This window comes from Odontesthes bonariensis, chromosome 10 (genome assembly GCF_027942865.1).
Source record: "Odontesthes bonariensis isolate fOdoBon6 chromosome 10, fOdoBon6.hap1, whole genome shotgun sequence".
In the NCBI taxonomy this organism is placed as follows: domain Eukaryota; kingdom Metazoa; phylum Chordata; class Actinopteri; order Atheriniformes; family Atherinopsidae; genus Odontesthes; species Odontesthes bonariensis.
Window position 1 is genome coordinate 34,459,206 of NC_134515.1, and position 26,047 is coordinate 34,485,252.

The following is a 26,047-nucleotide window of genomic DNA, read 5'->3' on the forward strand; positions in this document are numbered from 1 at the left end:
AACGGTAAAAGTAAGGAGAGTAGAAAAAACACCACCAAGAAGCTAATATGGAGAGCGGGGAGGCCACTGTGTTTATGGTCTGCATGATGGTGATATTAATCATGGACAATCACATCAGGCGTCTAATATCGAGGCTGGAAAAGCTCACAGAGAGAGTCAGGAGACGATACTTTTTCATTTCATGAAGGAAGAAAGGAGAGCAGAGCGCTGCAGACAAATGAGACCAGTGTAAGTTTAACTTATTAAACACCCGCCGGTTGTGTCTGTGTTGTATGAGTAAACATTTCAGCCGTGATAGCATGACATGGGGCGTAGCTACCGACCACCACACACCTCCGTTAGATTCGTTCTATAAGAACTATGAAAAGACCCGACCTCGGAGAAGGAGCTAAATAGTTATAGGAACTAAGGGAGAAAGCCCCGAGTTCCTGTATGTCCGAACACGGGAGAAAACGGCCCCGCGGATTAAAAGGTTATTAGAACTGCCAAAGGTTCCTACAGTCCGAAAGCGGCTATTGTGAGCTGGGTGGCAGCCGAAGGCGGAGACCAGACAGGGACGTCTGGGTTTCTCTGGTTAAACTGCTGTCCCCGCGACCCGATCCCCGGAGAAGCGGAAGATGATGGATGGATGGACAAACTAAGTACACCCTGTGATTCCATAGCCTGTAGAACCACCTTCCGCAGTAATAACCTGAGCTCGTCAGCTTTTACACTTCTGTGGAGGTTTCTTTACATTGCTCAAACACGACATTTTCCAAGCATCCATTTATGCACACCTCTCCGAAGGCCGTCACAGCATTTAAATCAGACTGAGGTCAAGACTTGGATTGAGTCCTTGAAACAACTCGGTTTTATCTTTAGCCTCCGTTATAGATTTCCAGCTGTGTTTGGGATTGTTGTTCAGGAGTATGTGTGTTTTATTAGCAGCACCGGACTCTGAATTCCAATAACGACAGATGGCATAGTTTTAGTTTTTCACACTGTTTCTATACCTTTATTAAAAATAAATAATTCCACAGAAAAAAAAAAAAAAAAAAAGTGAAACTTATCTGAGGATTAATTTACCCAATTTTAAGACCTGATGATTTTTACCAAAAGATTTTTATTATGTCTTAATACGAAGACCCATAGAACTAAAACAAGACGTGCTTACTTTTTGGCATAACTGTACTTTAATCAATACAATCTGTCCTCAATCAATACCATCAGAAAACAATTATTTTAAAATGCTGACGGTCCTTTATAAAAACAACAAATCTGTATCTTCAAAAAAAAGTTCAGTCATATCTGACTAAACGCAAGGCCACATATTTGTCATTTGGTCCTTGTCTGGTCTTTAAAAATGTGCAATGGTGCCTGTGTGTCTGGAGCTATATGATATGCAGCAGATGGAATGTAAAAGTTACACTTATACAAGTCTTGTAGTATGACAGCAATCAAAAGGTGATAATCAGTTCACTTCACTTGTGCTAGATCTTCAAAAAAAAAAAAAAAAAAAAAAAAAAAAAATTCTAGGAACTTCAACAAATGTGTGTTACCTTAAAATCCAAGCAGTAAAACAAAATAAAAAAAAAACTTGTTTACCATTAACCTTTCATGTTATCAAAAAGAGACGTGGAGAAAGCAGGATTTGCAGTAAGAGTTTAGTTTAGACTGTAATCATATCAGTAAATGGCACAATGAAAAAGAAAATATGGAGTCAAACACAGAGACGAATAATGATAAGAATAATGAGAAAAATAAAACTGTAGGACTGAGTTATCTCTGGCTGCTGGTGGGGGTGGTGCTGCTGGCCTGGGCTGCATTTGGGGTGGAGTGAGCCTCTCTGTACTGCTGGCTCCAGCTCTGAGGTTCCTGTTCATGAAGCTGACATCAAACACCAAGAATTGTTAGGTAAAAATATTCTGCTGAACTCATTTTTAGAGCAGTAGCAAGTAGATGTACTTTAGTCACAAACTATATACTTACTTGACCCATAAACTCAAGAATTTTGGCTTTCGATACCTCCATGTCAGCTCGTTGACCCCAGCGAAATTCAAACTCCACTGGTTCTGTGTGAGGGATGCGCACATACTCCAGGTACCTACAAACAACAAGTTTATCAGCTCAACACATTAAAGGGCAAGATAAAGTCAAATTAAACTGTACCAAGAAAATGACCTACACATTCAATGTACTACATCAGTTTAGAGTTTAAACATTTCAAATCAAAAGTCATGGTCGTATTACACCAAAGGAGAGGATGTGCATTCGGGATGAAGAACTTTTGGCTGCGGCACTCAGGTCTTAGCGATGTGAGAATTCTCTCGGCACATACTGCCATTGTTGTTTACATTCCACCGAGAGCAGATGCTGACGTGGCATGTGACATCATACACAGAACCGTCACAAAGATTCAGACCCAACACCCTTAAGGTCTCACAGAAACTTAAAATGGAAAACTCTCACATCAAAAGAGATTTTACAAACATGTATTAAGTGACTTCAGGGACAAAGAAAAGAACAAAAGTGACTGAAGATGTGCTGGTTTGATAGAAATCAGATGGTTTACAACACTACATAACAATCTAAATGATAGACAGTTTTATCCTAACAGATTTCAGTGGGGAAATATCAGCTCATAATAATGTCAAGAGTGTGTGCTGGTCCAGCCACTCAACTCTTGTGAGCTGGTTGCTTCCACTCTTCTGTTGCTCTGTGGTGTGGTATAAACCAGGGTCTATGGTCTGACAGACAGTGGCTCTGCACACACCAGTACAGTACAATACAAACAGCAAAACTAGGCCTGAGCCTGCATCTCTACGATTCAAACCTACGACACCCAAAGCTAATGGTTGTCTGTTGTAGATACACAGGAAACCATTTTACTGTTTTTTTTTCTCCCTGGCACTGTCAGAGCCCGTCAATGACCTTTTCAGCAGTTTCAACATGCTGAATTGGTGTCAGGTCCATCAGTGAGAGATACATTTTTTTATTTTTTATTTATTTAGTCATTTATTAGAATTGGTATTATTATTGTTGTTGTTAATATACAATCATTGTAAATATCAATAATTTTTTGAGTTACTTGACTCATTTGAATTTCCCCCATTGGGGGATGAATAAAGTATTTTTCTATTCTATATCACGACTGGCTGTTCAACGTAATCAATGAGCTCTGACAAACATTAATGTAAAGGCTACTGTTAAAAAAATGTTTATTTTTCATTTGAACAATTATTATTGAAAGTATAAAAATGTCAATACAATAGCTCAAACTGAATGATACTGGTTACTAAAAAAATCATTTTTAGCAAACACTGGTTCTACATCTTTACATTCTACCAGTTTTCCTTATGGAATACAACATGGGCTACATACTGTAAACCAGTGTTTCCCAACCCTGGTCCTCAAGGCAAATCTGATTCAAATGAACGGGTCGTCCTCAGCCTTCTGCAGAGCTTAAAGACCCGACCCAATTATTTGAATCAGGTGTGCTGGAACAGGGAAACATGGAAAACATGCAGGGTTGGGAAACACTGCTGTCGACCAACACCTACTACTTGGATAAGTTATGTCCTCTTACACAGGTCTGTTTTTCTCTGTTTGGAAACCGCTCAGCTTCTTTTTTTTTTGCGCAGACACAGGTGACGTGGACACAGCAGTTTTTTTTTTCATACCTGCAGGTTCTTGATGTTAGTTTGGTGTAACAGGGCTATAAAGGGCTGAACTATTTTCTAGCTTGTATACCTAAAGTTCAGAGCAGAATACACTTGTAGTTCAAAGTTTCTCATCCAATGAATGGTGAGGGAGAGCTATACAATCATTACAGCGCGTTTCCATTAACTTTAATAGCCTAATTACAGACCGTTTGCTGTGGTAACTTGATTATGAAGGATCCTATATGAAAATGTACATTCAATTTGCATCTTGGCAAACCATTAAAGGCATATTATATTACTACCAATGGAAATATGATATGAACTTGTTAAACTTGGGAATCAATAGGATTACAGTTGAATGTTAGCGCATAACCAGATCACGCAGTATAGTCTTGGTGATTTCTGGCATGCAAATCCAATAATGTAAATGATAACATTCTCTAGATCAGGAGTTGGCAACCCGCGGCTCAGGAGCCGAATGTCACTCTTTTATCCCTCCGGCACACGATTCATTGAGCTTTTCGACTCCCGGTAGGCCAAACATGGATAAATCCTATAAATTCATTTTTCGCTTTCACTGCTGACGAGACTGGTAAACCAGTCTGCTTAATATGTGGTGAGAAATTGGCAAACCACAAAAAGTCGTTGAAATGTTGCAAGAGATTTCCAGAATAAACACACAGACTGTGCTGAAAAATATCCGGATGGATTTGCTGCAGGTGGATCATTTAAGTTCAGCTTTTTATTTCAGAAACACGAGGAGGACTCGAGTAGACATCGACCATCTTATTTGAAAGTAACCTTCAAACCAGTGTCTATTTTTCTGAGTTTAAATTGTTTTTGTTGCATGCAGAAATAAAATAAAAATTGTCTCTGGAGCAGTTCATTGATTTCATCAATTCAACACACTGTAGTTTTTTTTATACATAGTATAAAATGTAAAAAACTAAATGCGGTGCCATCTTCATTTTAGATGTCAAAAGGGTTTTGTGACTCCCGGTGTTTTTTCTTTTCTGTGGGAAACGGCTCCAAATGAATCTTTGAGTGTTTAAGGTTGCCGACCCCTGCTCCAGATAAATGACAAAATGATAATGAGTTCATTCATACCTTTGACGCACAAACTCATCTGTGACAACCCTCCTCACATCACCAAACTCCTCATGTTTCTCTCTGGGAGGATTCATTTTCAGGATATCAGAAGAGAAACATAAACAAGAGACATAAATAAAGTTAGAATGATTAAAAGTAACCCTTTCCTAACACTAACAAACAAAAAGCTACATCTTGCCGTACCCAGGGTCAACACGGAGTTTCTTGAGAGTATTCCAGATGAGGTCTATAAAACAAAACCAGCCTTTTTTTTTTTATCTTTAAAAAACACTCAATAACTCAATGAATGGATAAATGTATAAGTTTGTACTTAGATGAATGATATAAAACTCACTCTCTCTAACAACACCTCCCTTCATGAAAATAACACTCAGGAGCACAAAAAGTAGACCCATCTTTGGATTGGCGTTGCATCTAAACACAAAGGAGAACAATGTAAAAATGCTATTAAAAACACTGGGAATTCTTAAACCATTTCTTCCATTATTACCGAGGGCCAGGTAAAACAATATAGTCCTATATCAAGATGACATTTATATAAAACGATTCGATTTCTTCTTACAGAACAACAGCTTGAAAATAAGAAATAAAAAAGCACTGCCCATCCTTAATACATATTGGGGATATGGGAATTACTCTAAGTCAAAAACATATGGCTAAGGATACTTACTCAATTGGTGAGATTCTGTCAGCTGTGGCTAAATTATTGACCAGTATATACATGTGACTTCTGGAGTCGATTTCAATCAGTTTCAAGCCAAATACCTGGAAAAAAAAAAGAGTGGCAAAAAGGATGTTTTTCATGTTGATATGATACCTCTCAAAAGTAACAGCAATTCCAGTGCAGTCACTACTCTTCTGAGAATGAACAAACCTGGTCAAAAGTTCGTGCTGCCCTCTTTATAATCTCAGGGTAGATGTTTCTGTACTCTTTCACTACATGTTTCACAAGGTCTGTTGAGACACAGAAGGAGTGATTTATAACATTATTCCATAAATATTTGTTTCTTTAATCATGGCAGTTTTTAAATTCTTGTTCCCCAAATCAGAAATGGTGGTCTCATTTAGAGCTTTGGATACCAAAACTGACAGTATTTTAATTTAAGAGGGAAAAAAACAAACTCAATGTGACTCATCAAGATGACTCTTGCATCTCATTCAACAGTCGCTGTTCATTTTTGGAAACATTTTAAAGCTGTTTAGTCCTCACACTTTTTTCTCCTTTTTCGTTTATCATTACAGTGCATTCCACATTAAAGCTTTCATGTAAGGAATAATGAATCCTTAAAACCGAACCCTATTTAACCATTTTACTGTTACAGTTCCTCTGTAACCTGCTGCTGTGCTACAGTACCTGCTCTGCGTACAGGTATCTTCTTTTGGTCCTTCACCAGGAAGTACTGCACCACCTCAGCGGTCTGCATGATAATCAGAAAAGGTATATAAAAGAAATAAATCTTAGTCAGAATTAATGATGGTACATTGCCCAAGGGCTAACAGTCCAAACTGAAATAATTTTGAGCCATTAGTTATATACAAATACACTGTTCTATGGCACATTTACACATTTTAAAATGGCAGCTGAGGGCCAAATGAAATCTGACTGAGTGCTAAAATCAGCTCCATGGATAGGCTTTGTTTTATTAAACAAAGAAGACCGAGTGTGGATGTCCGTTTATCACCTTCTGATCAACCTGTGCCGCCGTGAGTTTCTCCAGCCCTCTCTGGACTTGTGAAGTACTCGGCTGAGTGAATGCTGCATCTTCAACTTCCTCCTGAGCCACAAAGACGCTGGATTGCCTCTACATGAAGAAACTTAGACTGAAACCATTCAAAAATAGCCCAACACAATCTGACTGTAATAATCATTCCAAGAAACATTTACCACCTTGTGCAAGGTTCAACCTCACTTGCTGCTAGTTGCCTTGCTAGTAACTAACAGTTTCTTAGTGGAGAAATCATCTTTATTCTATTATGAAAAGAGTTGCTGGTTGGTTTTAAGTAATCCCAGCCGTTCATGATAACAGATGAGAAAAGTCAATTGTAAATATCCAATAAAGTAACTTCATTCATTTGAAACTCTATTATAGCGCCATATATCACACAGATACTTTATTTTTGGGAAAGCTTTTCCTTGTGATTTCATATAAAGAAGAGGAAAACATTTATTTTCTCAGGTTTTCAATTAAGTGGAAATTTTTGAAGACCAATTCTAAAAAAATGCAGAAAAAAAAACTTAAATCCATGAATTTGAGCAAGTCAATTGTGCCACTTTTTATTCGTTTTAAAGAATTGAAAAATATCTCTAGTTTTTGACAGGCAGTAAGGATCAGAGGAGATGTGCATATATATGAACAACAGTTAATTTATGTAACCGTTTTCTATACCACAGATAAGCAAGCATACATACACACAATGATAATCAAATTTCATACCACAAGGTGTAGGAAAACTTGTCTGTTGCTTCAACTCTACAAAGTGAATTTGTTTTTGAGCTGGAATTGAAACAAATGTGAAAATGCGTCTTAAACATCTACAGGCATAGGCTAGTTTCTCATTAATTATATCCCACGTTGTATTAAAAAAAGAATACACAATTTACAGTATCTATATTAGCCTAAATATTGGAGGGCTTTTACAAGATTGGCCGACCCTTTCGTTTCACAACCAAAGTTTTTAAAAAGGTAACTTTTTTTAAAGTAAAGTTTCTCTTAACTGCCGAATCCTAGCCATAGCCCGTTAGCCCATCAAACGTGACAAAGGAGATCCACAGACATGCTTGTTCCACGGTGGAGAAGAATCACTTACTTTGTTCTGAGATGAGATTTGTGTGTTGGACAGCCTTTTTCTTTGCGTCATCGCGACACACACAGAAAAAAAGAGACCTAAACACTTTGTTTAGTATTAAAAGATAACAAACACACCGACAACAAATGTTACGGAAGGGACACAGCGAACGTTACCACTACAAAAATAGCGCGATACCAAACTAACCGCCGTAAAACTACGCCGATAAGGCTTATCATTCGCTTAATTACTCTCAAGGAACGACATAAACATAGAGTATTAATGTAACTTCTAAAGTGGTTACAAAAATATCAATTAATAACTTATTTTAAGAGTAAATACCGAAGCACTCGTACTCTTTTCGCGCCTGTAATGATGACGCAAAATGTACGTCCACTTCTTATTCTCTTTTTCTTAATGGCGCTTGGTAAAGCTACTGAGATGCGCATTACCGCCACCAGGTGGACGGAAATTTGAAACGGGAGGTTGAAAGCCAAAGAGAGGGAAAAAAAATAAACGAAAACTTTGACAGTGTTCGCGCGCCCCCGCGATCAGTTTTTAGAAGACCATCACTTTTTTTGGCACGACACTGGCAGTGTTAGCCTATTAGCCCGCTGCTGCTAGCTGTCCCCCAACGCACTGTTCTTATCGACCTAGCCATCTATCATCAGGAGAAAGGTGAGCTACATTTTGATGTATTACCAACCATTTTTAAATAACTACATGGGTTACAATATATAGATTGTTGAGCAGATTGGGATTGTGTAGGCCAGTCGCTAAATATAGACATAAAACCGTCGAACGATTGCGAGTCTAGCGGATATGTAACTGCCCTTTGGTTTGTCAGATAATCTTGTGCATTGATGGCTAGCTGAGTAATGTCAGTTAGCTGTTATACAAGGTATAACCCTGATTCTTTTGAATAACGCCGATTAAAACTTAACTATTTCACATTTGCATGAACTGAGTCTTTACACGTTCTGGCGAAGCCTTCACTGTAAGGAAATAGCTGCACGGTGTTGTAGATCTACTGGTATCCGATCAAATTCTGAAGTTCTTATGGAGACTGCTCTTTCAATGGAGTAGGTGGCCGCATAGATGCCTGATCAAAACCTCGCGAAAGTAGACAACTGTGTGCAAAATTTTCTTGTAATCGCAATTGAAATGGCTCACACATAGTCGTCAATCTTATGTGAGATCGTTAAAGAAAATTGTTAGGCCTACTGGTACAACATGCTGTAAAAATTTCACTTAAACGCCTCTGAAAACGAGACAGCGCTTAGCCGAGGCTAAGTGTTCTAAGTGAGCAGGGCTCTCAAGTCTCACTTGAGACTATTATTGAGATTATTATTGAGCGTGACAGTCACGCTTTTCGGTCTTTTGTCACGCACTCCCGCCACACATTGTATTTATCACGCTGGAAAAAAAATATAATATAAATTTATCTGGCGCGCCGCCATCGCTATGGAAACAAGCACGTCTCCCATGAGTCTGAGCAGAGCAGTTATTAATAACAACAACACTAATATCATTCCATCATGGAATTGATATTTAGTGTAATCTATTTTTGTTAAATCAGCTCTGTGGAGCTTAGACAGGCACGGCTCGTTACACAGGATGTGCCGAGGTTTTATTGTGAAAAATACCGGAAGTGTTGCAGTTCACGTGTGTTAGAGAAAATGCTGCTGTCAGCACTGAAGACTGCCATTTGTGTTAAACTTTATTTTATCACTCACTCAGTATAGGCGCCCCTCGCACTCGGTTACAACAATATAGGGTTTTTACAGAAAACGGAAATCTAGCGGACTAAGTTACACAACTTCCACGCCAAGATGTACAGTATGTGTGGGATTCAAGCTTAAATTTCACAATGCCATGATGGTTTTCATGATTCTTGTGGTATCCTCTACTACCATTCTTGTTAGTAAGGTCACGTGTCTTCAATAGATCACTGTCAGCTGTGTGACAGCTGTCACTGGTTCAAGCAGCATGCCCAGATTAACTGGTGACAATAACAATTTAATACAGATTTAATGTGGAGTTACTGTGTGTAAATCATTGAAAGCTTTTTAACTTACCTGTTGATATGAAAATATTATGTGAAATGTTCTGCTCCCTACTGACTTATTTCATGTTGACCTTATTTTGTCTTTTTAAGATAAACCCGGGTTAAAGACAGACGGCAATGCTTTTTAAATCTTTTTTTTCTTCATGGATTGGTTTTTGTCATCTTATATCCTTAAAACAAATGCATGTAATGAAAGAAAAATAAAATCATGCTTTCCTTCAATTTCTAAACTAAAACATGAAAAATAAAAGTAAAAAACAACTATAAAAGTATAAAACCTCTCATCCTTATTAACCCTTCGTGACATTAGCTGTGGAAACATAACTGAAAACCTGATGACTCCTTGCAGTCAGTGGGGTTACATGGCACTGTAAAAATCGGATTAAGGGCTAAAATACAATAAGACTGAGTTATTAAATTCATGTATATACCTCAATCTGACAAGAAATTGGATCGGATCGGGTTACTCGCGGTCGGATTAAAGCTGCCGTCGGCAGGTTTTCAAAATTCTGTCTAAAGAGTCTAAAGTCGGAAAATTCGAACTGATACAACTTTCAGGTCCCTCCCCCAACCTCTACCAAGCTCCAAACCGCCCCCCAAACCCCTCCCCCTCTGTGGACGAGGTTGTGCACGTGAGTTCACACCAGTGTGCGCGCACACAAGCTGGGGCAGACTCACGCTCAGCAGCGTGTGCACAAGCTGTGATTGACAGGTAGCGATTCCTCCCCCCTAACGTGATTGGTTAAAAACAGCCGGGAGAGCTCGATTTTTGCAAGCACGATTACAGGCTTTAGAGGGAGCTACAGAATTCGGGATATTTCCTAAACAGCCTATTTAATACTCTACCTCCAGAATCCCATGACAGTTCAAGCTAATATGACTAAAAAAAAGTTGCCGACGGCAGCTTTAAAGGAGAACTCCGGGGCATTTGAAGCGCATTTCCATTGCTAGAGGTTGTCAAATACTGATAGTAGGACACAGACAGGTGCAAATCTGCGCTCCCTTTGTGGAGATCGCGCTGTTCGCTCAGCCTGTCATGCGAGGCTAATACGTGGTGGCTAGGGGCAAGCGCTAACCCTTCCACGTAAAACAACAACTTGCACACTGCAGAAACGTCACACCACTTTATAAACCATCCGACAATAAAGTCACAAGCCTTACCATCAAAACCATATGCATGGTTCTCACATTACTGGCATGGGGACGTTACAAAACAACTTTATAAACAGCATGTAACTCACCGGTTAGTTGTACGCTCGCGCATGTGAAAGCCCAAAAGAGTCGATGGACGATAATCCCATATACAAAGCAATTATATTCTCTAGAAAAACTGCGTTCAAGTATTTAAAACATTACAACAATACATGCCCAGTAATATTGTTGTAATGTTTTAAATACTTGAACGCAGTTTTTCTAGAGAAGATAATTGCTTTGTATATGGGATTATCGTCCATCGACTCTTTTGGGCTTTCACATGCGCGAGCGTACAACTAACCGGTGAGTTACATGCTGTTTATAAAGTTGTTTTGTAACGTCCCCATGCCAGTAATGTGAGAACCATGCATATGGTTTTGATGGTAAGGCTTGTGACTTTATTGTCGGATGGTTTATAAAGTGGTGTGACGTTTCTGCAGTGTGCAAGTTGTTGTTTTACGTGGAAGGGTTAGCGCTTGCCCCTAGCCACCACGTATTAGCCTCGCATGACAGGCTGAGCGAACAGCGCGATCTCCACACAGGGAGCGCAGATTTGCACCTGTCTGTGTCCTACTATCAGTATTTGACAACCTCTAGCAATGGAAATGCGCTTCAAATGCCCCGGAGTTCTCCTTTAAGACCCCGAGATATCTCGGTTGAAAGTCACACTGAACGTGCTTGTAGACAGTGAAGCACGTGGGGAATTGGACTTTGCGTTCTGCGTATGCTCGAGATTTTTTTTCCCGGAGTCATGACCCGGAAGTCGAAGGAGACGATATTACTGTTGTTCAATTCATTTTTATTTATATAGCGCCAAATACAACAAATGTCATCTCAAGGCACTTAGATAATAAAGTCCAATTCAAGCCAATTGGAATTCAATTAATTGTTATCATAATTATTCATAAAATAATCCAATTCGTTCATATAGAGCCAATTCAAAAACAATTTCCTAGCTAAGGAAACCAACAGATTGCACTGAAACTTTGTTTTCGGTCCAATCTCCCAACCTGAGCGTTCCTGAGGCGACTGTGCAGAGAAACGACTCTCTTTTAACAGGAAGAAACCTCTGACAGAACCAGACTCAGGAAGGGTGGCCATCCGCCTCGACCAGCTGGGGTTTGAGAAGACAGAAAGGGGGGGGTACTGTAACACCATTCAAAGGATATCTGTTGGAACAGGGAAACACGAGTTAATGACCACAATAATGTCACATATACATAATGTCATTTGAGAAATTAAACAGGGGGAAAAGAGAGCAACGGTGTGACAGATGAGGCCCCCCAGCAGTCTAGGCCTATAGCAGCTTAACTATGGGATGTTTCAGGATCACCTGAGCCATCCCTAACTATAAGCTTTATCAAAAAGGAAAGTTTTAAGCCTGGTCTTAAAAGTGGAAAGGGTGTCTGCTACCCGGACATTTACTGGCAGCTTATTCCACAAGAGAGGGGCCTGATAACTGAAGGCTCTGCCTCCCATTCTACTTTTAGAAACTCTGGGAACCTCAAGTAAACCTGCAGTTTGGGAACAAAGTGCTCTGTTAGGAAAATATCTAACAATGAGATCTTTAAGATATGATGGAGCTCGGTCATTAAGAGCTTTATATGTAAGGAGAAGAATCTTAAATTCTATTCTGAATTTAACAGGGAGCCAATGAAGAGAAGCTAAAACTGGAGAAATATGATCTCTCCTGTTAGTTCTCATCAGAACTCTGGCTGTTGTCGCCGCTGTCGGAAAGAAATAAACAACACGATGGAGAATGCAAGAAGCAACACGCACTTCTAGACGGATGAGAAGACTCGGTTCAGGCTGAAGGAGTTGAACATTTTAAAGTTCATGGATGGGAGGAAAACAAGGATTGGAGATTTATTTAAAAAGATGTGCCTCGCTAAATAACGACTGCCTCAGCACGTTTGCGTTGTGAGCAGACCCAGGCAGCTTGCAGTTGATCTTTCAGAATCTGTAAGGGATCACATCAGCAGTGAGTAAGCGTTCACGATGCACAGACAACTAAATAAAGGTGTTTGGCCCAAAACTTACCGATACATGTTGTCCACCACGGCTTGGAGGAGATACGAGGGCCATCCTTTGCGGTTTACAAAGTCTTTGTTGCCATCACTTGGTGGTAAAACTGGAATGTTTGTTCCATCGATGCACCCGATGATTTGTGGCATGTTGAACTTCTGTTCGAATCTGCTGGCTATGCTTATGGCGTCTTCTGTCGTGGGCACCTTGATGAAGTTGTGTATGACCGACGTAACCATTCCTGTGTAGAACTGGTACACCATCTTCATTACCGTTGATTTGTGGATGCTGAACTGGTTGGTCACAATTCTGTATTCGTCACAACTGGCCAGTTTGTACAGAACAATGGCGACCCTCATTTCGAACTGTATCGGTGCATGAACGGTCACCTCCTCAGGCTTTATGACTCCTTCCATATTCCCACACAATTTGTTGAAGGAGCTGCGAGTCATGCTAAAGTTCTTTTTCCAGTCCTCATCATCATGTTCAGTCAAAACCACTGTCTCCCACCAGTCTTTGCTTCTGATCGTCATCCAGACGTTTCGTCGAGACCTTTGCACCAGAGTGGCAAAGTTCAATAACAACCAGTTGGTCGTATTAAACTCTCTTGTATCGATCGGCGGCGGCGTCTTTCCTCCATAATCATCGCAACCAAGAGTGCCGTTGTGCATCGCGTTTGTGCAGTAACCATGCTCATCACAAACAAAATGTAGAGGGACGTAGCTTCATCTTGCTCTTCGTTCGCCATCTTTTTCGAATGCCTGAGTTTGTTGTCGTTGTTGGTGGTGAGGAGGTCAACCGGAAGTGGCTCTATTAGCAATAGGCCTAGTTGAAATGGTTACAGCGCCACCTATCATACAATGACTTGCTTTGTGCCAATGATTGGATGCATTCACTGCCATATATCCAAGGATAATTGCCCTTGCTCAAATAAGGAGCATAACCCAACCATAGCTAAAATCGAATTAATCTCATCATGTAGACCCACTGAGTGTTTCAGTGACTGAGGCTCACCACATAGGTTAACAGACCCAACTCTTGACCATTCTTTCCATTAGCTGGGTCAGATTTGAATACCTTAATGAGCAGCTGCCTTTTGCTGTTTGTTGCTGGTAGACTTCAGCCTCATGGCAAGTGATTTTCAAAATTAGAACGTTTTTCAGTTTAATGTGTCTTTAATAGTAAAATTAATGTGTTGAGATTGTTGTGTTGTTATGCACACTAAAAAGAATGTTTATCATTTAAAGAAGTAATCGTAATGTTTATTTCCTGGTTCGTCTGTAGTGGGTCCTGAAAAGCCACACCTACTAAGCATCTGTCTCTATTCGCTGGTCTCAGCAGTTGATCTGAACTCCAGTTGATCTTTAACAACGGTTGCTGCTGGTCGTCATTTTAGCTTCATGAGCCTAACCTAAGTCAGTTAGTGCCTGTTATATATATGTTATATCATGGTTATGCTAGAGGTTTCATCCTGTTAAAAGGGACTTTGATCTTTCCACAGTCCAGGACAGGGGATTGGATCAAGGTTTCGGTGCAATCTATTGGTTTCCTTAGCTAGGCTACTTTTTTTAATTGGCTTTTTATGTATGAATTGGACTAATTTGGAAGTTAATGAATTGTGTTTGATTGGATTTCAATTAATTGGATCCTAATTGACTTGAATTGTATTGTATTTTTGAAGTGCCTTGAGATGGTATTTGTTTTTTGAAGATAAGGGATCCTGTAAAGTGGAAAAAATATTTAGTGTGATCCAAAGTTTATTAGGGAATGAAGCTAAACCCCCCAATTTGCATGTGATGACACCACTGATGACAGCACCACGTGGCAGATCTTTTGGATTCTACTTTGGATTAACTTCAAGTGAAAACTGGAACCAACATAAGCAAGAGCTGCCCTCACTTCACACTGTTCCAGATATTTCTGGGACTTGTTACGTTATGTTAAAACATCCAGACATGTGTTTTCAAAGTATGGACACAGAGAGGTTACAGCATGTTTAAGGCCTAAACAACCCATAATCCATGGAGATGACAGTGCACATAAATCAAATGCTTATTAGTTAAAGTCGTGTATTGTGTAATTCTGTCCAGAACAGTCAAACTGAACCTCCTCTTTGTGGTTGTTTTTTTTCTATAATTTTGTCTTGTTTTTGGTTATTGTGTATGGATGTAGCACCTGAAAGGATGCCACTAGAAGTCAGATGGCCTTTCCCACAATGCCCTGCTCTGGCATGGAGGATCTCCAGCTCACTGATCATGGGCATGGTGGGCTCCTATTCCTACCTCTGGACCAGTAAGTTGTCATTTTTTGTAAAAACATGCATATTAATTAGGGCTGGGCGAGTTCACTCGTTATTATCGCGTTAACTTGTTAATTATTTAATGCCGATAAATATTTTATCGCGCATTAACGCAGGTTTTATTATTGTAAAAGTGTTGAATGCATCACATTCACACAGTTACAGTAAACACCACGAAGCATGAAGTAATAAAATTAAAATAAACTAGCAGTAACATCACCGTTACAGGTGAGAAGCTCACAGAGCTAACCAGCGCTACTTCCTTTTTTACTTGTTTCAACATAAAAGCACGTATTTCAAAATAAATTAAAAAAAAACTCCTGCATTTACAGCCAAGTTGAATTGTCTTCTCACCGTAGTAGTTCCAGTCTAAAATATCACTTAAAGGCAAAACACACAACTGATACCAGCAAGTCATTCAAGGAAACAGACAGTGGAACGAGGCTTCTACATAAAAACTACATCAAAATGCTGATGTTAAAAGTGTGTTTGCACAACAAATGTTATGGCACTTTCATTTATATGGCAGCAAATTTTAAAATAAAACTAAATGCTAAAAGCTATACACTACTTTTGAATTAATTTTTGGATTTTGCGTACAAATGTGATTAATCATGATTAATCTGGGAAATCATGTGATTAATTAGATTAAAAATTTTAGTCGTTGCCCAGCCCTAATATAAATACAAACATAACAATACACCTAACCAAAACAAGCTCATTTGAACTTGTCATTAGAGCCAAATAGTTCTTCCACCACTCACACCCCTTTTTTTTGTGCCTTCCCCTCTCTAATTTCTTTATTCAGAGTACATTAACCACCTGACAGTCCACAACCATGAGGTTTTGTTGAGCCTCATTGATGATAGGCCCTCTGACACACCTCTCATCACTCTGGCCAATCACGAGTCCTGTATGGATGATCCACATATCTGGGGTAAGAAAAAATAAATGATCAGATGCTCACAGGTATTTTAGTAGGTAAAAATTATGATAAGAGTATTGTGAGACAAAATGTTGGTGTGCACATATGTAGCAGCTCGGAGCTCGGAGTTTCATTTGTTTATTTTTGTGTGTTTTGCCACTAATATCAACAATGATTTGCTGGGTGAACATCACTTATAGCTAGCAGGACCTCCTAGTACTCGGATTGCATAGAGAATGGACTGTTGCAACTGAGTTTCTTCGATCACTGTGTTCAGCCTATCACAAGCCCCTTTCACACTGCCGAATAACCCGCGTTTAATTCGCGAATTTAGCGTGTCCGCTGTTGCGCTCACACTGCCGACCCGGGCTGCCGCGTCAACTCGACTCGCCTTTCGACCCGCGTCGGACCCTAGTCTTTTTGCCGAGCCGAGTTTGATGTGAACGCAATTGACGCGGGTCGGACGTGGGCGTGACGTGAGGAGTTTAAAAGACAGAATGGACAGCTGATTCAGAACAACAGCGACAGGTGAGGACAAGTTTCCCTCTGTTTTAGCCTACATCAAGTTGGAGACATTTTTGAAGATGGCCAACTGGGGAGACAAGGAGGTCCGCAAGCTCCTCAGCCTCCGAGCAGAGGACGTTATTTTCCGCCACATTTCGGGGACGGTGAAGGATGGACCTCTGCTGGAAGGGCTGGCAAGAAAGATGGAAGAGCGCGGTTTCCCACGCAGCAAGACGCACCGTAAAGTAACATCTCCATGAACTGCGTATACAATTGCAAAAACGAGTTCTCAAGGTGTCCCGCCATCGTTTCTTTGAAAATTTTGATGCAGACAGGTGTATTTAACCCTACCTCCGACGCATGGCTTGTGCCTACGTCATTGTACACGCCCAGCATTTTATGTGTTTCGTGTGACGCTCTGCCACTAGGCAACTCCCCCTGAACTCGGCTTCAGGCGACACGGGTCACCAACACGCCAAGCGTTCACATTGCTCGACGCGGGTCGAAGGTGCAATTTGGACCCGCTAAGGTAGCGGGTCGCAGTGTGAAAGGGGCTACAGTTTCATCTAATTACAGTCTCAGCTTCATAAAACAATACCTGATGCAGCTGTGGAGCCCGAAGACTGCATCATTGGTAGGACAGGGATAGAGACTCGAGAAAAAGCAAAGTTGGGGCTCTATGCATTTATATGAACAACATCTGGTGCACTCACACCAAGACTCTCGATAGTCACTGCTGTTAAGACTATTGGTTGGTTTACAACTGGTAAATGCAGACCCTTTTACTTCCTGTAAGACTTTACTGTTGTTTTTAATTGTTGTATTTTTGACACTGTTTAACATCTGTTATGAGGAGTTGCCATGCCAAAGCAAGAGTCGTTTACCATTGGAACTAGCTAATTGAGCTTTCCAAATGCCAACTGAAGCCTGAAATAAGACAACAAATCCCCAACAATTTGAAGAGGAAATGTTGCGGATGCTGAACAGGAGCTAGATGGAAAACCAGGTGAAAGACCTTATCTGTATTGGTCTTTATTCAAAATTAATGGGAAATAATAGATTACTTGCAAACAAAATGGAGGAGCTTGGAACACTTTTTTTTGGCCAGGCAGTGTATATTACACATTCTGTACCCTCTTTTCTTTTTAATTCAATTCAATTCATTTTTATTTATATAGCGCCAAATACAACAAATGTCATCTCAAGGCACTTAGATAGTAAGTCCAGGGGGGGGGGGGCGGCGGCGGAGGCGGCGGCGGCGGCGGCGGCACTGTAACACCATTCAAAGGATATCTGTTGGAACAGGGAAACACAAGTTAATGACCACAATAATATCACATATACATAAATAGAGTAAAGTGAGGAAAGGTGTGACAGATGAGGCCCCCCAGCAGTCTAGGCCTATAGCAGCTTAACTATGGGATGTTTCAGGATTACCTGAGCCATCCCTATTCAAGGTAAACACAAGAAACTTGTGCTAACGAAAATATAAATAAATAAATAAATAAAGGACCAGACTCAGTGAGTAATTCCCTATACTCCCTATATAGATCTGCTCCTCATACCACAACAACCATCTTTTTACAGCCACAAGCTACCTCAGCCTCTCACCAACTGCACACCAGTCACAGCGGGGTGGGGATGCAAACCCTGGTTCGGGTAGGGGGAGAAATAAAAGAGGTAAGATAAGCGGGAATGGGATTCAAACCCTGGTTCAGGTAGGGGGTAATGAAAGTATAGAAGGTGCCAGAGGTGGAGGCAGGACAAGACACACTAGCAGATTCAGCAGACAAACTCACCTAAACAGTCCTATAATCACTAAAAATACCAGCAAAAACAAAGCCATACAACTCACTCTCCCCAACTGCACACCAGTCACAGCGGGGTGGGGATGCAATGTTAAACATTATGTAACATTGTTTAGAAAAGTACTATATAAATAAAGTTTAATTATTATAATTATTATTATTATCTGTTTTTGATAGGTGTACTGAAGTTCAGACAGTTGTGGAATTTCAACAAGATGCGATGGTGAGTTTTGCCCCATATACACATTTGTAGCAGTTCAGTGTAATCTGGTTTTGTTTCTCGGATAATGATGCATACTTCTTAACCTGTGACTGGACAGGACACCAGCAGCATCCGACATCTGTTTCACGAGAGAGCTGCATTCCATGTTCTTCAGCCGTGGAAAGTGTGTTCCTGTATGCAGAGGTGAGTGTAAAAATGGCCACACATTTATCTGTTGAGCAAACACAAATCATATTTTTTTCTTTAGGTGATGGCGTTTACCAGAAAGGTATGGATTTTATCCTGAACAAATTGAACGGAGGAGAATGGGTGCACATTTTTCCAGAAGGTATGTCCACCCAAGGCGTTGCCAATGACTTGTCTTTCCTTTTAGTTTTTTTTGTATTATAGGGGAAATTAGCTCTTCCTGCATTCCTTATTTAAACAGGCAAAGTCAACATGACTGAGGAATTCATCCGCTTAAAATGGGGTGAGTGCCGTGCATGTTTGGTTTGTGTGAGAGTGTAATGTGCAATACATATTTGTAATGTGTGCCTGTATTTTATTGTATATTATATAATTTAAAGACGTGTACTTGAAAACACTGTCTTCTTTGTGTAACCATTGTTTTGTAAACGTGCATTAATTTTTGTATATGTAATCAAGGTTAAACTGGGAAACAAAATTCACCCCTGGCCCTTTTTAATGTAGACCAGCCCCATTTTTCCCATATGTGTTTAAAATAGGATATCAAACTATTTCTTCTCGAGCCAGCTGTAGGAGGAGCAGTTGCCTGCTAATTGGAATGGTAAATGGACTGTATAGCTTCCTGGCCTAAATGACCACTCAAAGCGCTTTAACATTACACTACACGCACCCATTCCTTCACATAGCACATTTTAGTCAGTGCTTTATTTTATGCATTCACACACATTCTTTCACTCGGAGCCAGAGAAGCCAGGAGTGGAACCACCGACCTTCCGATCGGTAGGCGACTGCTATTTGTCCTGAGCTGTAGACACTGAACACCGTGTGTGAATGTCTAGAAGAAAGCCCTGTGTAGCCTGTAAGATGTGGACCCAGTCTTGTGCACCCTTCATTGGCTCCCTTTCGGCTTTCGGGTGAAATTTAAGGTTTTATTGATTGTTTTTAAAGCTATGGTAGGTAATCCTAGAGAGCTAGCAAGAGAGCTAGCAAGATTCGAAAGTGTCCACTCCTCTAAGCTCCACCCCCCCCTCCCCATTCCGTCAGTGCTTCATCCAAAGCCGGTGGAACCGCATGCGCACATGGAGCAGGGAGCCGGCAGAGGGGGGCGTAGGCAGAAAGCAGAGGCATCTGATTGTTTTTTTGTAGGCGACCAATCCGAGATCAGCGTCCCGCTGATCTCGGATTGGTCAGCTTTTTCTCAGTCCTGCAGCTGCCACAGAGGTCTGATTATTTTCGTCCCTTTTTCTAAATACATCTTGTATAGATTTCTCTCAGGATAGACGGACCATTTCACCCAGTATTACAAAATGTGTTTCTGAACAGGATTACCTACCATGTCTTTAAGTGTGTAAACTCCATGGGCCCGTCTTACTTAAGTGAGCTGCTGCAGCCCTACACTCCACTCAGAGCATTGAGGTCAGCTGACCAGCTCCTGTTGGCTGTTCCCAAAGCCAGGCGAAAGACCAGAGGTGATGGAGCCTTCTCTGTGGCAGCACCCAGACTGTGGAACAGCCTCCCGTTGTCTGTCAGCTCCTCTCAGTCTTTAGGCCAGTTCAAATCCAGACTGAAAACATATCTATTTTCCCTTGCCTTCCACCAGCTGAAATGGAGTTTACCATGGCTTGCTACTTTTATTGTTACTGTTATTGTTATTTTATTGCTAATTTTATCTCAAATTTTATTTTTATCTGTGATGAAGTTATTCTTATTGCTATTTTATTGATGACTCTTAATATGTGATGCAGTTGCTATTGTGAAGCACTTTGGTCAGCTGAGGTTGTTTTAATGTGCTATATAAATACATTTTGAATTGAATTGAATTGAGATGTGCTGTATGAATGTGTGAGTAAATGGGTGAATATGGCATGTTGTGTAAAAGCGCTTTGAGATGTCTGCTAGACTAGAAAAGCACTATGGAAGTGCAGTCCATTTACCATTTATCCTGCAACTCACAGGGGTTGTCATTATTTTAGATTTGCAACTTGATGCAAATATCAAGGAATATATTTAATATGCCATTTTTTTGATACCATGAGGATTGTATGCCTAATTAAGAGGCATAAAGTTATGTTTTATAAACAAGGTTTCATATTAAATCATCAGTGAAAAATTTAGGAGCACCTAAAAAGAAAATCAACTTTAATAAAAAACAATTTTGTATATTTTGTCATATTTGCCACTTTACTGATAAATAAATGGTTTGGTTATAATCAGATAATTTACAAAAATTTAAAGATAATTTTTCATTTTTACACCAAGGCCACATGAGGATACACATACTACTTGAAAAAACTGTCTTCTTAATATATATATATATATATATATATATATATATATATATAATAATGCCTAAAACACGGACTGGACCAAAGTGGGAGATTTTGGACCTCTTTCTTCTGCAATTAACCAGTATCTTTTGCAAAACCCTGTGAACACTGTGTGATAAATCTGTCGCCACTTTGTGAAGTTCTGAAGGTGTCCTGGAGGTTCTAATACCAGGACCTTGGCAAAGGGTCCTTTTGGTCCTGTGGGTTGTGTCTACACAGTCTTTGTGTGTTTGGCTTGCTCCGCACAGATGCTATCAGATCCCATCAGATTGATATCTGGTGAGTTTAGAGGTCAGGGGAACACCTCAGGCCCCTTGACATGCTTTTTAGCCCTTTTTGCAAGGCTCAGTGCTGTCCCTCTGCAGAACGTTGCTCGTTAGGGGAGGGGTGTTGCCACACTGTATGGCTGTGGAAGTGAATGATCTGCAGAAATGTTTAGGTAGGTATTAAAGTGAAATCTTTGTCCCAGGATGCAGGTTTTCCCAGCAGAACAAGTGTTGATCACTTTACCTGTCAGTGGTCATAATGTTATGGCTGATCAGTGTACATACATATTTACAAACGTATTATTGCAATTACAGACCTGTGTTTTCAAGTACATTTTTTTAAATAATACGCTTTTCCAAAGTATATAAACTTTGTGTAAATTAAATATTTAAAAGAAAATAGCATTTCTGCTATCTCTTATAGGCGTGGGTCGGCTGATAGCAGAGTGCACCCTTAATCCAATTATACTGCCAATCTGGCATATAGGTGAGTATCCTAACTCAACAGTATAAAACACAGTATAAAGCACTTTATTTGGTCCACCATAGTGATACTGATGAAGGTTTTCTACCCCTTGAAAATTGCCTTTGTAACTTGTTGTTGTGAACTTTTTTATGAGGGACTATTAGGGCCATTACTCAGAATTATTGTGCATTTACAGCTATCAAACCAAATTTACTCACAAACTATATTGAAAACCTTGCACATACATGGGGTTCACACATCATCCACAAAAAGCCGAGATGTAACCCAGAGCTTCCAATCAGCCAAAAGCTCCACAATGTCCAGAGCCTTCAGCATCTTGGAGCAAATCTCACCCACACCTGGCTGCAGGGCATTGGGAGGCTTTTTAACTACCTCGTCAACCTCTGCCAAGGTGGCTGGATTGAGGAGATCCTATGTGTTTCTTCTACTGATCAACAGTATCGCCAGTTTGGGTCAGCAATTCCCCATCCAGACCAAGCACAACCTGGGAGGGGTCTGCTTTCTCTCTCTGAGGCGTCGAACAATTTGCCAGAACTTCCTTGATGCCACCAAAAAATCCCTCTCCATGGCATCACTGAATTCCTCCCATGCAGCTGCCTCATGTGTCCCCCAAGACAGCCAAGCCCAAAAGGCCTCATTCTTAAGACCTCAGTATGCTTCTCCGTCGCTATCCGTCAATCCATCTCCATAGTCACAGAGAGGCTTTAAACCTTTCGAAGTTCTCCGTCGGGATGTCGGATACGCAAGGCAATTCACCTCCCGATCAGTAGACGTCGCTACGTTAAACGACCCAATCTCGCAACTTCTATCGTGAAAGTCGTTGATTGATTGTTCACCTTCCGGCTCCTAACACAGTGAACGATGGCGACCGAGAGAGAGAGACAGTTGTTGGAGTTCCTCGATTTGCTCCATTTTTTTTAAAATGTTGACTGGCACACAGTAAACTCTTTCAAAAATGGCAGTGTTGTTGTTGTGAGAGGAGGGAGCTAACTAACCGGAAAAGCGATTCCGGAAATGATGTTGTTAGCCGACCAATCACAACCCTTGCGGTCTCCGTCGCCTCGACGGATAGATAGGAATTTTGGCCGACGCACGCAAGCGACGGAGAGCCTCTCTGGGAGGGTCTCCGTAGACGACCATAAATCAGCCTTTAAGCGTGATGACTTTCCTCTCTGCTGGTGGCCAGATTCCCTGTCCCTAACCTCCTCCCGGGTACGTGTGAACAACTTGAAGATCTCCTCGACAGGAGCCTCAGCCAGACGTTCCCAGTTGACCCTCCCTTTTTGTCTGGGTTTACCAGGTCTTCATCCAGGTGTCTAAGACATATGGGGTCTGATGATAAGACTACAAACTTGATCATCGACCTTTGGCCTAAGGTTGCCTGGTAGTAAGTACACTTATGCTCGAACATGGTGTTTTTAATGGCCAATCCATGACTCGCACAAAATGCCCCAAAACAAACCACACTTCGGGTTCAGATCAGAGAGCCCGTTCCTCCCAATCACACCCCTGCAGGTCACATTGTCATTGCCCACATGGGCACTGAAGTCACCCAAGAGAACAATAGAATCCCCAGTTGGCACCCTCTCGAGGAGTCTACCCAGCAACTCCACGAAGGCTGGGTACTCTGAACTGCCATTCTGTGTATAACCTCAAATACACTGAGTTTGCATGGGCCAGCATGCCACAGGGGAGAGTAAAAACTCCCTTTTAACAGGAAGAGACCTCATGCAGAATGGAGTCAAGATGGGGGGGGGGGGAGGGTTAGATAACAGGACAGGCACGTCAACAAGCACCATCACACTAGGCCAGGGATAACTGCTGAGAAAGAAAGAGAAACACAATTCATTGACAACATTTTTTTTCATTATAAACAAAATTGGAGAAAGAAAAAATAATCAAAAGACATGATATTCCCTCTTAAGTAAAATGCAAAAAAATGCTGTCTTATTGTATAAATGCATAAGAATAATAAAACCAATGTAAATTTTAGAATCAACTGTTAGCCACTGAAGGAGACGTTATACTAAAGTTGAATAAATGCTTTCTTGCACAATCTGCTTTTGTCTCAGGTTTCAGCGATGTTCTGCCAAATGTGAAGCCCTATATTCCTCAAACTGGCAAAGTAGGACCACCTACACCTTTCTTTTTACTATTTTTGTCATTCATTTGACATGATTGCTTTTTTGTGTAGTGTCAGTAACATTAGTGTTAAGAGGTGGTCTACTTCCAGAGAATCACAGTCCTGGTGGGAAAACCATTCAGCGTCAAAGAACTTGTTGAATCCCTCCGAGCTGAAAACAAGAGCCAGGTGAGGACAAACTGAATGCTTCATTTCTGTGTTTAAAGGGGCAATATGTGTCCTAAGAAAGCTATTTTGTTTGGTTGGTTGAGCAACAGCCATTCAGAACAAAATGAACACAACCAAAACTTAATGTGAAACATAAGGTACAGCTCAGAAATGTCTAAATTTCTTTAATTAAAAACAGACCAATTAGGATTGTATTCTCTTTTTGCAAATTTTTTAAGAATGATTTTTACATTTTACGAGACGGTTTATCGCAACATGAATCAATGTGGTTGTTGTTATCTATTGTTGGTGGTACCTTGTAATGGTATCATTTTCAGTACAGTCGTATCTCAGGCCAGGTTCAAAGCAAACTAAGCACATAGCATACAGTGACACAGACATACTGCATACTACTGATTGGTCACACAGAATCCTCACCTGTGAGCGTCAGACAACATCACTGTGACAGTACACTTAAAGGTAGGGTAGGAGATCCTGGATTTTGAGTCCAGCGAAGCTGCATTTTGAAAATACACCGGTAAAAAGTCCCAACCCTTTTCTTCACTTTTCCCCAAAAGGCACGCCTCTAGAGTACATGAACGCGCACGAGCATGAAGGTGCACGAGCGCTGTTCTGACAGCAAGCATCGATCGTTGCCGTATTTAGTATTTAGTATTTAGTATAATGCTAACTATACGTTTAATAATGCTAGGTGCTAGCCAAGCTGGCTCTAGTTTAGCTTCCTGCCAAGCTTCTGGACGTTCACGGAGCAGGGTACGCGCACAGGGGGAAGGAGGGGGGGGGGGGGAGCAGATTGCAATTTGATAGACGGCATCAGTATCCAATCATTGTGAACGGTCCGTTCACAATGATTGGATACTGTTTTTCCTAGATTGTACGTTCTAGAGGCCACTAAAACTTTTCATATTTGTGTCAAAACTTTTAATTAATTGGTTGCAAGGGGGGTGTGAAGAGTATTTCAAGCAATATGTAAAAAAATGTTCCAAAAAAAGATCCCCTACCCCGCCTTTAACTATACACAGCAATTAATACACTATTGAAATAGTTGCCATGTAAGGTTTGCCAGTTATTTGTTTTGTCAAGAGCAACACAAATTCATTTTTTCAACATCTTCTTTCTTCTTTCCAGTTGGAAATGAGGAAGACATTGACTGATTTCATCCAGATGGAGTTTTGGAACTTGAAAGCAGAAGCAGAGGCCCTTCATGGACAAGTTCAGACCAAATCCTGAGTTCCAGTCATCTAACTTTTGCTTGCCAACACTTCTCACAGCCACCTAGACTGATTATCATTCACTGGAGAACTGAGAGTTTTAGGGTCAAGGGTCTGAAACGATACAGACTTAAAGGAGAAGTTCGTTTTTTTTAAACCTGGTCTTAAAGGTTTAAAAGGTTTAATAAGGTTTAAACCTTATTTCTGGTATAAAATACGTCCATCTACTCACCGATAACAGTTTGATGAAAGTCGGCGTCCTTCGGAAGATATTTCGTCACTCGAGATCCGCGTATATCCATATAACGGGAGAGAACTGGGCATACCAATGCAGCCTCTAAATAAAGCATTATCTGTCTTTATTTCACCAATACTTTAAGCCGAATAAATGAATGAACGCGTACGCACTGTTAGCTCAGAGCTGCTGTGTTGTTGTTGTCCAGGGCTATCGGAGGGCTTATAGGAAGCTTTCTACACACGCGTCTACTGGGATGACGTCATCGCAACGCCACGCTGCAGCACAGCTCATTCACTCCGTGCTCTGTGACAGTCGGCTAACTTCAAACAGAGTTTGCTACTGCTAGTTTTGTGCAACATGGCAGGATATTTAGCAGATTTTGACAACGTGGACGACGACTTTGAGTACGATTGAATGGGCTGTGCTGCAGCGGCACA

General features: G+C 40.7%; 2 protein-coding genes across 2 annotated transcripts; one reads left to right on the plus strand and one right to left on the minus strand.

The window, feature by feature from the left end:
• Positions 1-965: 965 nt before the first annotated feature.
• ndnl2 (necdin-like 2) lies at positions 966-8,594 on the minus strand. Its single transcript, XM_075475346.1, has 10 exons — positions 7,560-8,594; positions 6,434-6,553; positions 6,106-6,169; positions 5,626-5,705; positions 5,422-5,516; positions 5,086-5,165; positions 4,935-4,977; positions 4,749-4,811; positions 1,969-2,083; positions 966-1,866 (listed from the first exon to the last, which is right to left on the minus strand). Exons 1-10 carry the CDS (start codon positions 7,608-7,610, stop codon positions 1,759-1,761), a joined length of 819 nt encoding a protein of 272 aa, XP_075331461.1. The 5' UTR covers positions 7,611-8,594; the 3' UTR covers positions 966-1,758.
• tafazzin (tafazzin, phospholipid-lysophospholipid transacylase) lies at positions 7,991-25,601 on the plus strand. Its single transcript, XM_075475347.1, has 11 exons — positions 7,991-8,216; positions 14,998-15,117; positions 15,933-16,061; positions 18,539-18,584; positions 18,682-18,767; positions 18,832-18,912; positions 19,012-19,053; positions 21,788-21,850; positions 23,923-23,975; positions 24,084-24,161; positions 25,290-25,601. Exons 2-11 carry the CDS (start codon positions 15,009-15,011, stop codon positions 25,389-25,391), a joined length of 789 nt encoding a protein of 262 aa, XP_075331462.1. The 5' UTR covers positions 7,991-8,216; positions 14,998-15,008; the 3' UTR covers positions 25,392-25,601.
• The last annotated feature ends 446 nt before the right edge of the window (positions 25,602-26,047 follow it).

What these genes read in the sequence shown, in the direction of transcription:
- ndnl2 (XM_075475346.1), bottom strand. Translation starts at nt 7,610, where the DNA reads ATGACGCAAAGAAAAAGGCTGTCCAACACACAAATCTCATCTCAGAAC. An exon ending in GGGAGGTGTTGTTAGAGAGA is followed by an intron (nt 4,978 to 5,085) that starts GTGAGTTTTATA and finishes TTTGTTTTATAG; the next exon opens with ACCTCATCTGGAATACTCTC. An exon ending in GATGAGTTTGTGCGTCAAAG is followed by an intron (nt 2,084 to 4,748) that starts GTATGAATGAAC and finishes TGTTGTTTGTAG; the next exon opens with GTACCTGGAGTATGTGCGCA.
- tafazzin (XM_075475347.1), top strand. Translation starts at nt 15,009, where the DNA reads ATGCCACTAGAAGTCAGATGGCCTTTCCCACAATGCCCTGCTCTGGCA. An exon ending in GGATGATCCACATATCTGGG is followed by an intron (nt 16,062 to 18,538) that starts GTAAGAAAAAAT and finishes TGTTTTTGATAG; the next exon opens with GTGTACTGAAGTTCAGACAG. An exon ending in GAGCTGAAAACAAGAGCCAG is followed by an intron (nt 24,162 to 25,289) that starts GTGAGGACAAAC and finishes TCTTCTTTCCAG; the next exon opens with TTGGAAATGAGGAAGACATT.